At 42.9% G+C, this 15,493-nt stretch overlaps 1 protein-coding gene across 2 annotated transcripts in view; it reads left to right on the top strand.

Moving 5' to 3' along the window:
• Nucleotides 1-840: 840 nt before the first annotated feature.
• Nucleotides 841-15,493, top strand: part of coq8aa (coenzyme Q8A, genome duplicate a) — a 36,301-nt gene continuing 21,648 nt past the window's right edge. Inside the window, exons 1-5 of one of the 2 annotated variants that reach the window (XM_048250230.1) lie at nt 868-974; nt 4,609-4,731; nt 6,917-7,099; nt 11,273-11,617; nt 12,328-12,394. In XM_048250230.1, coding sequence (XP_048106187.1) covers nt 6,935-7,099; nt 11,273-11,617; nt 12,328-12,394 — 577 coding nt within the window. In that variant the 5' untranslated portion in view covers nt 868-974; nt 4,609-4,731; nt 6,917-6,934. Of the gene's footprint in view, nt 975-4,608; nt 4,732-6,916; nt 7,100-11,272; nt 11,618-12,327; nt 12,395-15,493 lie in introns of both variants that reach the window. The other variant, XM_048250229.1, reaches the window with a different exon arrangement.

Below are 15,493 nucleotides of genomic sequence, written 5' to 3'. Positions count from 1 at the left end.
ACAACAACAACAACAACAACATATTTATATTAATCGTCACCATCGTCAGGCTATTTGTTTTATTATTTTTTATGTATTCATGCAGCTCACAACTTTGCATTACTTGAACACGTACGTTGCACGTGCTAGACCTATGTTTTATCAAAGATTGTTAAGGCGGAGCAAGATGTTTCATCAGGAGCCACTTCCGGGAACCCGGATCGCACGAGGGGGGGTCAAAATCCCCCTTTATGCAGAGCAGAGGCAGCGACTGCTCCATTGAAGTCTATGGGCATAGCTCAGAATTTCACCACATATGCTAAGGTCTTGGTTCTATAGAGTTAGGAATGTGAATTTCGGGCACGTTTTCATGATCCTCAAACCCTTCTGAACATTTCAGGTACATTTTTAGCATTTTTGAGCATTCCAGTCTGGAGAAAATCAACCTTATATCAGGTGTGCGCCGGTTATTTATGCAGCTGCTGTTGGCCGGTTGCAACGTACGCTCGTCAATACGTCATCGACACGCCTCTTTATGCAGACAGGATTCGATCCCCATTTCGCGCCCATAGACATGAACTACGACGAAGTATCTTGCTCCGCCTTAACAATCTTTGGTTTTATTTTACAGTCTGGAAAGTGGGACTGCCTGGGTTTTGAAGGACATGTAAATAACAAGGTCGTAGCCTGTCAAATTCAAGCATGGACAACCCCTCGAATCCAGATGTCTTCGTATTGGTTAAAAGGTCTGTTTGACGTTTTGTTTGTGATGTGGCCAATAAGAGGTTAGAGCTTGGCCACTGCCCACAGTTTTGAGAATAGTTAGATAGCCAATGATATATTGCTAGAGGCGGGCTAAAATAACTCAAGCAATCACAGTCTAAAGTTGGTAAACAGCAGCACAAGCTGGCTGACCTGACCTCATGGTGCAAGCTTTACCAGAGAAGGGGACGAGCCAGAGTGCGGAACGACACTGATATTCGCTAATACAGGTGGTAGGTATTGAATCTTAGTCTTCTTATATGCAACGTTGACGACAAAGTAGCAGATATTAACGTTATAGCAAACTGTTCAGAATATGGAGGCACATGTCACGTCAAGGTTAACGATGACAGGATCTGCAGCTATGCCCACGTAATTCTCGCTAGCACCGTTGTTGTGTCTGTTATTTGTCGTCGATTTATTTCTGATGTTTTTAGTTAGAATGGTACGGATGAATTCTAATTCGATTTTAGATGTGGATAAATTAGACAAATCTGTACGGACATGTGTGACTAAAGTAATGCATAAACTTAAAATTATCTTACTGATTCAGTGGTATAGTGATGCTAACGGTTAAATGTATTAACGTCAACGTTAAACTGATTCAAACCTTTTAAGCTGTTTAAGTGTAACGTTAACGTGCCTTGATGAGCGTTTGGTTGCTAAGTTGACTAAGTCAACCTGCTATTTAGTTAGTGGTGTGCAGTTTTTTTGTAGATAGTGATTTGATTTGCCTGTGGCCAGTTACTACAATCTACTTTCAGTGCTTTCTCAGCAGTTGGAAAGTTGATGTGGTGCATGATTGTAGTCACGTCCCCTGTGAATCATACGAGCAGGGCAATTGATTTTAAACGTGATTTAGGCCTAGCACTACATCCTGTGTGGTGGGAAGTTCAGGATCTGACAATCGATGACTGAACTTGTGTAAACTTGTGAGCTGTAAAAAACATTATTGTGATTCAAAAGTAAACTAAATCCTCTCCTACTATGCCATGTTTTCAAGCATGATAGACCAAAGTTACATTTAAGTGTAAACCTCACATTCAAATGCCACTTGGCACCCTCAGCAAAGTAGGACTATTTAGGTGAGGCTACTTGTTTGCCGATTCTGTTGGTGCCAAACTTCACTTCAGTATGGTCTTGGTGTCGCTTTCATATCAAGCCACAAGCCTGTCAAGAAGTGTATGGTAATCAGGAAGATTTTCCCCCTTTGAAATCAGATTCTTAGAATTTCAGATTTCAGACTTTCTTTTTTTACAATCAGATTTTTAGAATGCAAAATACATGGACAGGATGGCATGCGTAAGGTTTGCCATGTTTCAAATGTAAACTAATTTATCATAATCAGAAGTGTTGGTCTGGTCTAATCTTTGACTGATGACTAAGGCATTAGGGCTTAGGCTACCATGAATACTAGCCTACATTGTTTTATTATCTGTATTTTCTTTATTAATCTACTGCTTTGTATAGTCCAACAGTTTTTATATCATATCAGCTCAGTTTGATAATGATTAATATGGAGCTATGTGGTTTTGCTAGGAATGCTTAATCGAGCAATTGTAAACAGGAAAGACAGGGGTGTTGCCCCAAAGTCCTTTGATTCCTGATCCCTGATTGGCTGATAATACCAAAACCTTTCCATCTCTCCTGCAACTCTCTGTCCCCATCTCTGCTCACCAGACAGTTGAACCCTTGGGTGACATAGCCACCCCCTTGCCCCCCTTACCACAGACACATAGTCCTAAGCACACGTCATCATCACCTTACCAAAGACGTATGCTGTTCCTCATACCACCCATCATCGGGACCTCCCAGGCTCTCTGGATCATCTCCAGCACTGGACCAGAGTGCCCCATCCCATCCAGTTCACATCATTCATATTCAGAGACATTGTTAATGGACGTGATTACAATGTCCTCTTATTCAATTTGTGAGTTTCGGACGACACACACACACACACAAACACACCCCCACACACACACACACACACACACACACACACACACACAGAGACCTCTCAGCCTCCTAGAGTGCAGTAGTGCTGTGGAGGGGACAGTGCAAAGGAACTGGCCTCTAACCTATCTGTTAGAATCATTTGTACACGGCAGCCATTTTCCATCTGTTAATTGGCATTTGTTTAGAAGGCAGTGCTTTTATCTTTTCCTCCATGCACTTTTGTGTGTGTCTGGTGTCGTGGGAACCGAGGGAGACCTCTACTGAAGTTGACGTCCTGGAAACTGACATGTGGTCACATTTTTGATAGGAATGGGGACTGTTTTAGGATGGGTTCTGATCTTCACATTAACTCATTGTTATGTTCTAAGATGGTTCTATGGTTATGGTACTTAGCAGAAGATGGTTCTATATTCATCATCTACATTTTCCTTCTAAATGTGATAATCATATAGCCTGGTCTCCTTTTTATTAAATTATTTTGATGTAATATAATAAATCTGTTGGCTACAGTAGGTTACCATTTAATGGCAACAAGTGTTCCAGGCCCATGGATGTTTATGCTGATGTTCCTGTTTTGAAATTGTGCAGGGAAGTTGTGCAATGGTGCATTTCAGCAACTGTGATATAGGCCTACACAATCAGGCCCTTATTAAAGCTTACAATATTCCATACACATTTTAAAAGGGTACCTGTGACTGAACTGATGTAGGAAGCTTCACTGATTGATCATGAACTTGCCTAGGCTATGTTATGGGTAGGCTTTGCTCACTGGAAAATCAGATTTTCTATGTTCATTTTATAAAACTTCTCCACCAGCTGATGTTGAAATGCTAACCTAAATAGAATAAATCAATAGGCTTAGACCTCCAAATGTAAGGTTTAAAACAAATCATAAAACTTTATAAAAAATAAATATGGGTTGGGTATGCGCGCAGGCATGCCACCACCTACACACTTCATCTCTAGCGTAAACAAGCGATGTCAGCGTTCAAGCGTGGCTCCGCTCTGCTTCGACACGCCCCTGGCCTCCACACCCCTGTTGTGGAAGCATGGCTGTGGTGATATCTCAACGCTTTGACTGTTTGTTGATAAGACAACTGAATAACACTCGTGGACTCAGTGCCAGTATGCCCCAGTATTCAGCTTAAAGCTTTTTTCTTTTGTGCTTTCAGGTTGTACCGTGTACTTAGTACTGTCATCATTACAGTACATGTAATATTTACTGTGCCTTTATTTGACAAGCCTTTGACCATTAGGGCCTCTCTGAATTCCATGATACGATCAAAGTGTTTTAATCAAAAGAATTTTTTAGGTGATAACACTGATGAGGGCGTCAGTTAGTTGGGTTTATGATGAGAGGAAGGCAAACATCCTTGCTCTCCTCGTTCCAGCTTGTGGAATTCGGACCCTGTGAACAACACACATTGGTGCATTAGGTTAGTTACTCTATCAGGCATAGCCTAAGTAGACCAATGTAAACATTGGCTGCTACAAACGGTGTTGTTGGTCTGCATGCTGAGGACGAATGGCCGAAGCCATACTAACTCATCTGGCATGACGCCACCAATTACGTATGCTGCTGGACTTGGAATGCGTAGGGCAAACGAGAACGAGAGGAGACGTTCGGTCAGGTGAACAGAGACACCATTCTTGTTGAGTTCTAAAGTCTAAAGAGAGTCCACCACAGCCCTCTAATGTTAACAAATGTCACATGCAGACGTCACGCCATGGCATGGTCACTAATCAAGAGCTCGCTCACACACACACACACACACATGCATGCACACACTGTCTTTGCAAACGATCAAGAGACCTATAGACACACCCTCCTGTTTAAAGTAGGTTCTTTGCTCTTCTGCAGTTGGTCACTGCTGTTGCCTCTTAGCTGTTTTATATGTCCGGCTCTCCCAGCAGTCTAGGTCAACACAGCAGTGTGCTGCAGAGAAGGGAGGGCTGCGGGGGATTATTTCTGTCCAAGCGAGAAAGTCATCCGGAGAGACTTACTGGCTAACGGGAGCAGACTCCTGTGCGTGGGTAGGTGTGTGCTTGTGAGTGAGTGTGTGTGTGTGGTGTCTGTCCTTCGACTGTAAAGTGTGCCATCAAAGACGGTGATGGAAAAGAGTGCCGTCTCCACCAGAAGCCTTTTACAGAGCTTAGCAAGACGTTCAGAGATTAATAACACAGAATCCTGTATGTGCATTCTTACTGTTTGCCTATTGGAAAATGAATCAAAACCGTGGGGGCCATTTTTATACAGTAATACAATAACACACAATGTCAAGAAGACAGACACTATGAGGTAATTTCCTTGTGCAGCTCTCAGTGTGTGAGCAAACTGTTAAGCCTTTGGGAAAGGCCATGCAGTGGGCAGTGGGCAAATTTACTGGCAGAGCAGTCTGGCAGCAGAGACAATCCTCCCTTTGGCATCCAGCAATTCCAGGCCTCCCGAAAGAAGGGGAAGCGTGAGTGACGGTGCCCTTCTAACACTTTTATAACTGCACAGCACCGATTCGTCTCGTCCCTATTCTTAGCTTGAGGGCGATTTGTCAACGAGCCCTGTTTGATAAGAGGACAATTGCTTTCTTGGCATGTACCCCATGGAGGACAACAGGAGCCTTGCTTGGTTGACAAGTAAAACAAGAGTGCATAAAACAAGGGGTGCAATTCATGCTTGTTGTGACCATTCGCGTTTTGTTTATACACTATTGCACACGGTTGGTTGGTCGGTTTGAGTTATTAGGCAGAGGCTGTCTCTGGATCAGTAGCCGACAGTCAGCAAGCTGTTTTATGCGTCTTATTATTTGCCCTTACAATGTTTGACTTTCAGAAGTGCACAGCAGCCCCGTCCGAGTACTGGAATGAATGAGGCTTTCTCTATATATATTTTCAAGGGCTAGTTCACTCAATAATGTGAAGGCTGGAGTCACCCATGTAATTCCATCTCAGTGCAGAGCTAAACCTTGTGACCAGAAAGGGAAAAGAGCCATCCTCAAAATCGATACTAGTCTATGGATAAGGAAGAAGTGTTTGAGTAGGCAAAATAGTTTATTCACTATGTCAGCACAGTACCAAAGTAGTGGGCTTCCATTAGCCATGCTGTCAGACATGCTAGTTATCTACGATACGTGGATGTTATACTCCGTCTGTTAGGATCGCTTGGAACACCCTCACATGTGTCACAAGTGGTTGCCATCCTGTCAAAGTGGTGAAAACATGATGGCCCAGTCTTATCGCTAGATAGCTCAGGTACCTGGTGCTACTTTGGTCAGTCACAGGTTAAGGACAGCCATTTATCTGAGCTGTGTGAAATTGGCCTAACCTTTGAGGGAATGTCTTGGCTGCAGTGAGGCACGATAGCAGCTGTGTTGTGCTTGCATTCCTAGGTTGTTGATCCTTGGTGTTGAGTGCTTTGCTGGCCATATGCCCCCATGATCGCCACCACCGTTATGCTACCCTGAGCCAATAGCATGACACCCGCCCCAACGCACCATGACCAACATTTCTTACGGCCTATGGAATCTCTGGTTCGGTTCACCCTCGGCTCATTTTACGGTTACCTAAAGCCGATGACGGGTCATATTTCTGAGAGTTAATTTTAGCACTGCATTGTTTGTTTGCTTGGTGTGTTTTCACTGACCGTCACTTTGTGGCTCTGTTGTTTGCTGCGGTCTGCTCTCTTACCTTTGCGACAGTGAACTGAGTCACTGAAAAATGCCTGCAATGTATCTTGTTGTTTACGCAATAGTGTCACAGTACACAACACTCTTATTGCGTATGAGAGAAGCCTGTTGTGTAGTTGGACAATGGATCAGGTCACTTCAAATGTGCTTTCCGTATCTGTCAGTTTACAGTGTCGGCCATATACACAATCACAGCGTTAACTATAAAGTATTAGCATTTTGTGTCAACCTCAAACCCCTTATCATGGATACTCTTCATCATTGTAATTCATTTAGCAAAGCCTTTTTATTTAACATGTCTTGCAGTATATTACAGATACACTCTTTTTTTCAGTATACTATTCATGATATACCCTTACCTAGCGATGAAACTCATTACCTTGATGTAATTTGCACCTTGCTTATAACAGTTGCTCACTGCGTGGGTACTCGATGTTAGCATCTAGCGTTTTATACGCAAACTTCAACACACCCCCTAACCCAGATCCTCTATCTATCTATCTGTCTGTCTGTCTGACTCTTTATGTTGTGTCCGTCAGGTGTGAAGGAGACCCATCATGGCGGGGGACATGATGTTGCTGATGCGGGGCCTGGCCAAGCTGAGCCAGGCGGTGATCGAGACGCAGGCCAGTATGCTGCGCAATGGCGGCGCCCAGGGTTTCGCCCAGGGCATGCAGATGACTGCAGAGCAAGGCATGGGAGCGGCCATGCAGAAGATGCAGGTGAGGAGCAGAGGGACTCAGTAGAGGTGGAGGAGAGAGGGGTGTGGTGTTAGAAACAGGGTTCGTACGGGTGCTTGAAATCCTTGAAAATGCATGAATTTTAATGTTACGTTTTCAAGTTTTGAAAAGTGCTTGCATTTCGGATAAAGTGCTTGAAAATGCTTAAAATTGACAAATAGCTATTTGATGGAATAGTTAGCTTAGCCTATTAGATGCAGAAAGTCGGAGAGTTTAAAATTAAAACTTCTCCGCCATGGTCTTCGCTCGCGCCTCTGCGTGTGTGACTGATCTGCCAGTCTGTTTTCATGCGTGACAACGCCCCCCTGCACACCGTCGGAGATGACCATCAACATGAAGTGAGGTTGCCGTTTTAATGAGCGTTGGTTAGAAAACAGCTATTTCAGACTGTTGAACAGAAATCATGTAGGCTAGGGTCATACAGATGCATTACTAGCTGGGTCGCCATTTAAAGCTAATATATTATTGAATAGGCTACTTAGCTCCAATCATTGGAAGACAAGGAGAAAGTTAGGTTGAAGAGGGAGACGAAACTTTATGGTAAGTGAATGCAAAACCGCACCAGTCATGCTATGGCCGTATCTACCATAGAGGTCACCTTTCTTCAAATTTCGTTTTATTTATTAACTAAAAATTGCCGACAAAACAATTATCCTTGCATCAACGCACCGTCACGCAACACATAGTTGTAGATACCTCTGACATGTCAGAATGAAAGTAGAGTTGACTCTGCTATCGCAGAGCTATGTCCTAACTAACAAACGCAACACGGTGTCTCACGCAGCTCAAATAAACTTCAATACCCACAAATCCATTGTCCAAAATAAATAATCGTCAGACCTGAACAAAGGCTGACTTCAAGGCCTACTCAAAATGTTATGCTGAAATTCAGTGGAGTTGCAGCTAGCTAACCTGCACTGAAAATAGTAGCATAAGGATAGTAGCCTAGATAGTAGATAATAGTAGGCCTAAATATTTATATGGATATTATCTAAGCATGATATTGATTATTGGTCAGTTATTTGCACAGGAGATAGGAGAAGGGAAATCGGGCAGAAAGGTGGAAATGAGGAGAAAGAGTTAAGAGAAGAGAGGGAAATGATAGGCAAAGGGCCCTAACAAGTGAGTGAGAGTCAAGAAGTGACACTCACTGTGTCAGGCTGCTGAGCTTGAACGTTCTATGACCCTGAAATTTATAAATGCAACATTCACTACTCTGATGAGAAGAAGCAGAGCATTCTTAATTAAAGATGGAGCAGAAATCCTCAAGATCCTTGGAGAAAAGGCTCTTAAAATATACTGTACAGGTGCATCTAAAAAAGTAGAATAATATTGTGGAAAAGTGTATTGGTTTAAGTTTTAAACAAAACATGTCATAAATGATCATGATCACCTTTATATTACAGCCCTCTATGGTGAAGTCTTTCATAGGCATATATAGGGCTACTTTGCTCTTTTATAAATGTACCATATGCCTAATAGGCTGTATTTCTAAGTGTGATTTATGATATAATGTATAAATTATATTTATGTCTATTTATCTATTAGTTTCCGCAATATTCACCATCATTTAAGGGGTTATTTTTCAAATTTTTCTTCCTTGGGGGCATGCCCCCGGACCCCCATAATATTTTGCGGGGGGCAACATTTCTATCAACACCCCTGACCTCGGTATTTGAATCCTGGCTACGGCCTTGGTCAGGTCTCAAACTTCAGCTTAGTTTTGTGGTTTAATGCTTATAGGCCCTACAAGTGGAAAGGACATTAAAACACCATGCATTATGTGCATATCGTGCCGTTTGGCAAGAAGTTAAATTTATCCACTTATATGACAACTCCGTCATCTTCATGTCACCCAACGTCACATCTCCGCATTGCTAGCCTACTGGTTGGTAGCTCATGATAACAGATGTACTGTAGGCCTGTCTGCATGCCGTTGTAGGCAAGAAAGAGACATAATCAGTCTTGACTGTCATGAAAGAGCGAGCCTTAACATTAGTTTGAGTTCACATATTCAGCAAAGAATAGTTATTTGTTGAGTGATTTATTTTCTTATTTTATTTTATTTATTTATTTAATGTTTTTTTTTTTTTTGTGTATATTGACACAGCCAGTTAGATAGCAAGCAAAGTCTACTTCCTGACAGGTGACACATTTTTAAGTTTTCCTTTAATTTCTTTTCCTGCTATTAAGAAACACACTTTTGTCTATTAAAACCATCTCTAAATGATAAAAAAGTAAAAATCATTTTGAGTTAGTATTTGTATAATATGTCATTTGCCACCGCTGTAAAGTGCTGAAAAGCTTGAAAATTGACCTTGAAAGTGCTTGAAAAGTGCTTGAATTTGATCTTGGAATAGGTGTACGAACCCTGTAGAAAAAGTGCTGTTGGAGGGGTGGAGGAGAGAGAGGTGTGGTGTTGGGAAGGTGGTGTTGGAGAGAAGAGGTGAGGTGGGGCTGTTGGTGGTGGAGCTGTGTTGTAGTCTAGTCAAGACCACCTAAACCGAGACCAGAGTATCAAGCATCAAGGGAAGGCAAGACTTTGGCTAACATCTGCTTGATCCTAGACAACAAGAGCTTCTTCTAGATCTTTACCTATACCCTGTATTCAGTTGCATTCGTGTGTGAATGGTGGGGTGAACAGCTGTTGAAAAGTAGGATTATCAAATTATTAATGACATTTGATTTGAAGCATTTGAAGCAGAATGTTTTATATCCAATCACAGTAATGTGTTTACAAATACTTTTTCAGGCATTGTGATCTAGTGGTCTAGTCTTGAAATAAAACCTTGAGTCCTCTATGTCCAAGACAATACAAACAATACAATCAATTCCTAGACGAGACCAAGACTGTGATCTTGAGAACGGTCTAACACAGTGATTGGGTGGGGGGAAAGGGTGGCGTTTGTGGAGTGGGGTTGAGAGTGATGTGGGACGGGTGGGTGCTGCTCTTATGTGTTTGCCCCTGCTGTTTGTGTGAGCTGACATAAACCTGCTGCAGTCCTGCCTGCATGGAGCTTCAGTCGCAGGTTGGAGCTTGCTTCACTTGCCCATACACAGGCAAGAAGGGGAACCTGTTTAACAGAAAGGAATGTTGGCGCAGACAGCTTTGGCAAAGATGGAGTCCCGAAGCCATGACGTAGCGTTGTCAAGGCAGCAATTTCACTGGATCTAAACAAATCAATCTACCATTAGAAATCACCATAGCGGTGGCTTTCTTAATCTATTTCAATAATTTTACAACGTTTTCTAAGACGTTAGTATATTTTTTTTTACACTGTAGGAATCGTATACTACAACATATATTCATACCAACACGATCAAATTTGTGACTACAGAGTTTTATTTTAGCATGGATTTCCTCCGTAAAAGAGGCCTGCATGTAACTTCACAGCATGCGGTTAAAATCCTTAAATTCACAGACGTGTTTTGCCTTTATTTTTTTGGCAAAAAACGTCGCTCTTAACAGCCGCCAGTCTTTGAGAAGACGTGAAATATCCACTGGAATTTTCTTTCTTTCTATTACACCTGCCATGGAATCCGTGTTATGTGGCTAAGCTGCTGCCTAGCAGGTAAAACACCTTTAAATGGATATAGGCCTATTTATTTTTATTAGCTAGAAATGATGCCACATGTCTACATTCAATGCTATTTATGCCATTTCGAAAGTTTGTTTAGATCCAGTGATTCTACCGTCATGGAAACGCTACGTCACACTTCGAGACTATTGCATCTTTGAGCTGGGGCATGATGTAATAAAAAGATTTAATTAAACCCTCCCAATACATTGTCCACGCTGAACAATGCCTTAAGCCTCTGACCACGCTTGAAGAATGGATTCAGAGTGACCTACTGATTGCTGCATGAATTTTTAATTGTAAACCCCAAACTTTAAAACAACCTTCTCATTGTGGACATCTCTGTCGAGAAAGTGTTGGATGTCGCTTTTGTCTTGCAGCCTTATTGTTGACTTAACATGACAAAAAGAAACCTCTTGGTCTATGTTATGTAGGAGGTAGTGCAAAGTGTTTCCTCTATGCATATAGTAACAATCACGCTCTATATTTAGAAATGTCTTTATACTGGCAACTAATATGTGTTTCATTTATATGTTTATTATAACATAATATATGTGTGTTTGTTTTTTTTTTTCAGGAATTTAGTGGTCAACAGCAGAGCATGTCAGAGTTTGATTCCGAAATGGACACAGAGTACAACTTCACTGCAGAAGAGGGCATGGAAGGTTCTGGTTCTGGCCAGAGGGGCATGGAAGACGAGTTCAGGCACCACGCGGGCTCGACGGCAGCAGCGCCGGGGGCAAAGTCCAACCTGTTCGAGGGCTACAAGGACCCCAGCAGGCAGTTCTCCAGCCAGGTCCGCTCCTTCCACCAGGTCCGCTGCTACCATCAGGACCACTCATCCGTGGGCGGCTTGACAGCCGAGGACATTCAGAAGGCCAGAGAAGCCAAGCGCAACGAGGGGAAGCCCCATAAGCAGATGGTATGGCTGCATGCCCTTTCTCTCTGCTCCTCACTGTGTAGGCCGGCACGGCACAGCCAGAACCACACACACACACACACACACACACACACACACACACACACACACGAAAATGTCATTAATTGATGACATTTCATTATTGGCACAAGAAAGGATCTCGGTCACATAAAAAAGATTAAAGTTCTAAATACTCAAACAGTTTACTCATTATGTCCTGTGGCTCTGGCGACTTATAAACTCTCACGAGTTAGCCAACAATATCAGCTGTGTTTACACTGCTTGTCGTCCTGCCTTGTTCTCCATTATAACTAAGTGGGAATGCAGTAATGATTAAGCCGCATTAAAAGCCGCATGCCATTTGAAACAACACCAATAATTATATATTTTCTATCTGTGTTGAGGTGGTGGTGTAAGTAGTGTAAATGTACTCTAGCTGTCTCAATTTACATTTGTTGTGTACTTGTTGATATATAATTGTGAAAACTGTTTTCACTGCTGTCAGTTAGATGCATCCTGCGTAAGACTAGTGAACTTGAACTAGTGCTGTGTTTTCAACTCAATGTCAACAGAGTGATGATATGAGAGAACCTCAGCTCACTCCACTGTGAGACCACAGAGACAGATTGAAGATGATCTCAATCTAATGCATCACACACCAGATCTGTCAGAGCAATGGCTTCCTCTTAGCCTCTCAGTCTTTCTCGTTTCAGCTCAGCGAGAGGGCCAGGGAGCGAAAAGTGCCTGTCACACGATTAGGAAGGCTGGCCAATTTTGGAGGTAAGGACCTTTCAGCTTTTTGTTATATACTTTCTTTTTATTATTATTTTTTTAAATACTGCAATTAACAAACATAACCTCAGAGGAAATCTGAGAGAGAAATTATTTCCCCTGAATTTTAGCTGAATCAAAAATTTGTATCTGATATTCAGTGCTTAATATTTATCCTCTCTCAATATGTTGTTGGTTAAGAGAGAGTTTTGAGTCTCCCTTTCATTTTTGTATACATCCTTATAAGGTTGTAGCGTATTTGTAACATTATCTGACCTTTGGGAAAACAAAACAAAGTCAGATAAAGGCCCTCTCCTTGTGTGTTGACTCAGCCAGTGTTTGTCTTGGCAGCACCACCTCTCTATTTTAGACCTGTGTTCGTGTGGGGCTTTACCTCAGATCCTGTTTTAATGAGCTGGATTTAAGGTTGCAACTTAACCTTTGCAACCCTCTTTTCTTTCTTTTTTTTCTCTCACACCTTCCCTGCCCTGCTCTCTGGGTTTTTCAGCTGTCAGTGTGATTGCTCAGATGGAGATATTGGGCGGTCTTGGGTTTTGGGGTGTTGGTGAATAAGTATGGTCCATAATACACTACTCACACACATAATACACTACTCACACACACACACACACACAGACACACACACACACACACACACACACACACTAATGCTTTTATTTGGATCTTAGCACAGAGGAAGAATGTACAGACCCAAACATTGCTAGAAGTATGTTACAGGTTTAGACAGGTCTAATGAAACCCAGAGATGTGTTGTACTATTTTTCATCCTTTCTGCACTTCTGTTTTCAGTGTTACCCAAACAGATCCATTACCACCATTGTTATAAATTGTCATCCTAGACCCACACATACAGTACAGTACTCACTCATTCACACACACACACACACTGTAGCACGTCCACGCACAGGTACAGTACAGTACACCTACGCAACCAACACAAGATTGAGAGATGGAGCCCTCTGGGCACTTTTGCGAGTGACGCTGCAGACTGTTTTGGCCGTGGCCGTGTCATGGTGCATGGAAGAGCTTGGCTCGTCTGGCAGGCTGACGCCAGCTCACCTGTTTCCCCAGTGGGATCCCGGCCCTCGGCTGGCTGGCTTGCTTCAGCTTTAGTTCTCACTGGCTGGGACCACTTTTCACTAGTTCAGGGTCATGATATAACAACGCTCCTGGTCCAACATAAGATTGTCCTCCCCCTGGCATCTGAACCCAACCATTTGACAGACATTTAAGTGCAGTATGTCAAGTTTCTATCTAGTTTTGTTCAAATTGAATCGTGTTGTGTTGAAGACTGGTAGGGCCTGAGGATAGAAACTCGTAATAAAACCCCCCTATTCTGATTGGCCTTTCCATGTATGATACAGATGTAATGTTTCTGGTCGTTCGCCTATTCAGACAAATGTGTCCGTTCTGTTGAAATACAGTTGTTTTGTGTAGGCTATGCAGTTGTCAGTGTGAATGCTCAGATGAAAACTGATAAGGATTTAAGTACATACACAGTGATATACAGTATGTGACCTGTCACTGTTACTCTATGTATAGTATATCACTTATCTTTGCTTGTCATCATATATAATTTTCATAATTTTACCACATAATTGTGTTTATTATTACGTAATAGTATCTGTAGTGCTTGTAATGTTCCATAATGCAGGTTTTTGATTGTTTCTGTTGTTGGTAATGACTCGTATGGCCCAACTTTAAAATTAATTTAACTAAACTAATATTTAAATATGCCCATGTGGGTCTCCTCAGGGCACGGTTCTATTCACAGTAACGACGGGCACGAGGCACATGCAGACACAAATACACAAAACTATAATTGAATATTAGGCTTGAGTATCTGAACATGGCCTTTGTCTCGCTCACAGAGGAGGCTTTCAGTGACCTCTTTCTCCGTGGAGTTGGACTCAGTCGGAGAGGAGAGGGAGGGCGAGTCTGTTTGGGTGTTTGTGTGTGCAGTCGCTTGGGCTCAGGCTGGTACTGTAGGTGGCGAAGGGACATGTCACTGTCAGGCCAAACGGACAGTTCAGAGTGTGGGAACGTTCGTGCGAAAAGCTCTCCTCCTTTCAGCACCCTCCTTTCTCTCTCTTCTCTCTTTTTCTTTTTCTCTCCATCTCTCTCGCAGTCTTCTGTCCCTAATGTTTATTTTCCACTGCCACTTGATACCCTGTACATGATAACAGAGTGGGATTACTTGCTAAGTTCCCACCCTGGTGGCAGGAACACGTGTGGCGCTTTGGAAGGACGATATGTGGCGCTTTTTCTCCCCGCCTCCCGTTATCAGATCCTCAATCTTAACGGGACGTTTAAAAAAAAAAAAAAAAAAGAGCCAAAAGTGGATAGGTAAACACCCGCAGGCACCTGTTCACATCGGCCCCTTACAAGGCCACGCCGCCACTCGTATACATTACAGGAACGCCAGTTCGTCATCGCGGACCCCGCAGCATCTCCCCATCACCCTCACCCTTGACCTCTCCTTGACTACCAGGCCCGGTCTCCACCAGCAGAACCTGAATACCCGGCCCTGGCCGGCCTTGAGAAAACTGCAGCCTCACCGACTTTCTCCAAGATTAGGTTCTTCACAGGATATCCAGTTCTGGTTCTCCAAGATTAAGTTCTTCACAGGATATCCAGTCCTGGTTCTCATATGCTCATGCCTGTGTAGCAACCCCAGCATTGGAAGGCAACCAAACACGATGAAGGATTGACCCCTGAGATTAGCGAAGGTGTACTGGCTGGCTTGCACCACCACCATCTTGTCGTTAACACCTGTCACACTTTTGAAATCTCATTAAAGCATGTCTCTCGAGATGCATCGAAATGACCAGTGGGGACCTGCTTGCAAACGACCATCAACAACATAGCTGCCTGTTGTCACATTTATTCCCAGTCTTACCATCTATATTTGTAAACCCTCTGTGCCATGGCAGCTCAGGCCTTTTGTCCTAACTTGGTTGCCTTAAGAGTGTCCCAGGCAGCTGGAGAATGGCCCAAAAGGCCACTCAATGTCACCTCAGTGGTGGATGGCATCAAGGAGGAAAGGTGTGGGATGGGTGGGGGCTGGAGGAGTCAAGTTTGCACAAC

Source organism: Alosa alosa, chromosome 8 (assembly GCF_017589495.1).
Source record: "Alosa alosa isolate M-15738 ecotype Scorff River chromosome 8, AALO_Geno_1.1, whole genome shotgun sequence".
NCBI lineage: Eukaryota > Metazoa > Chordata > Actinopteri > Clupeiformes > Clupeidae > Alosa > Alosa alosa.
The sequence above is the reverse complement of the archived record's forward strand: the minus strand, read 5'-3'. Positions and strand labels throughout refer to the sequence as shown.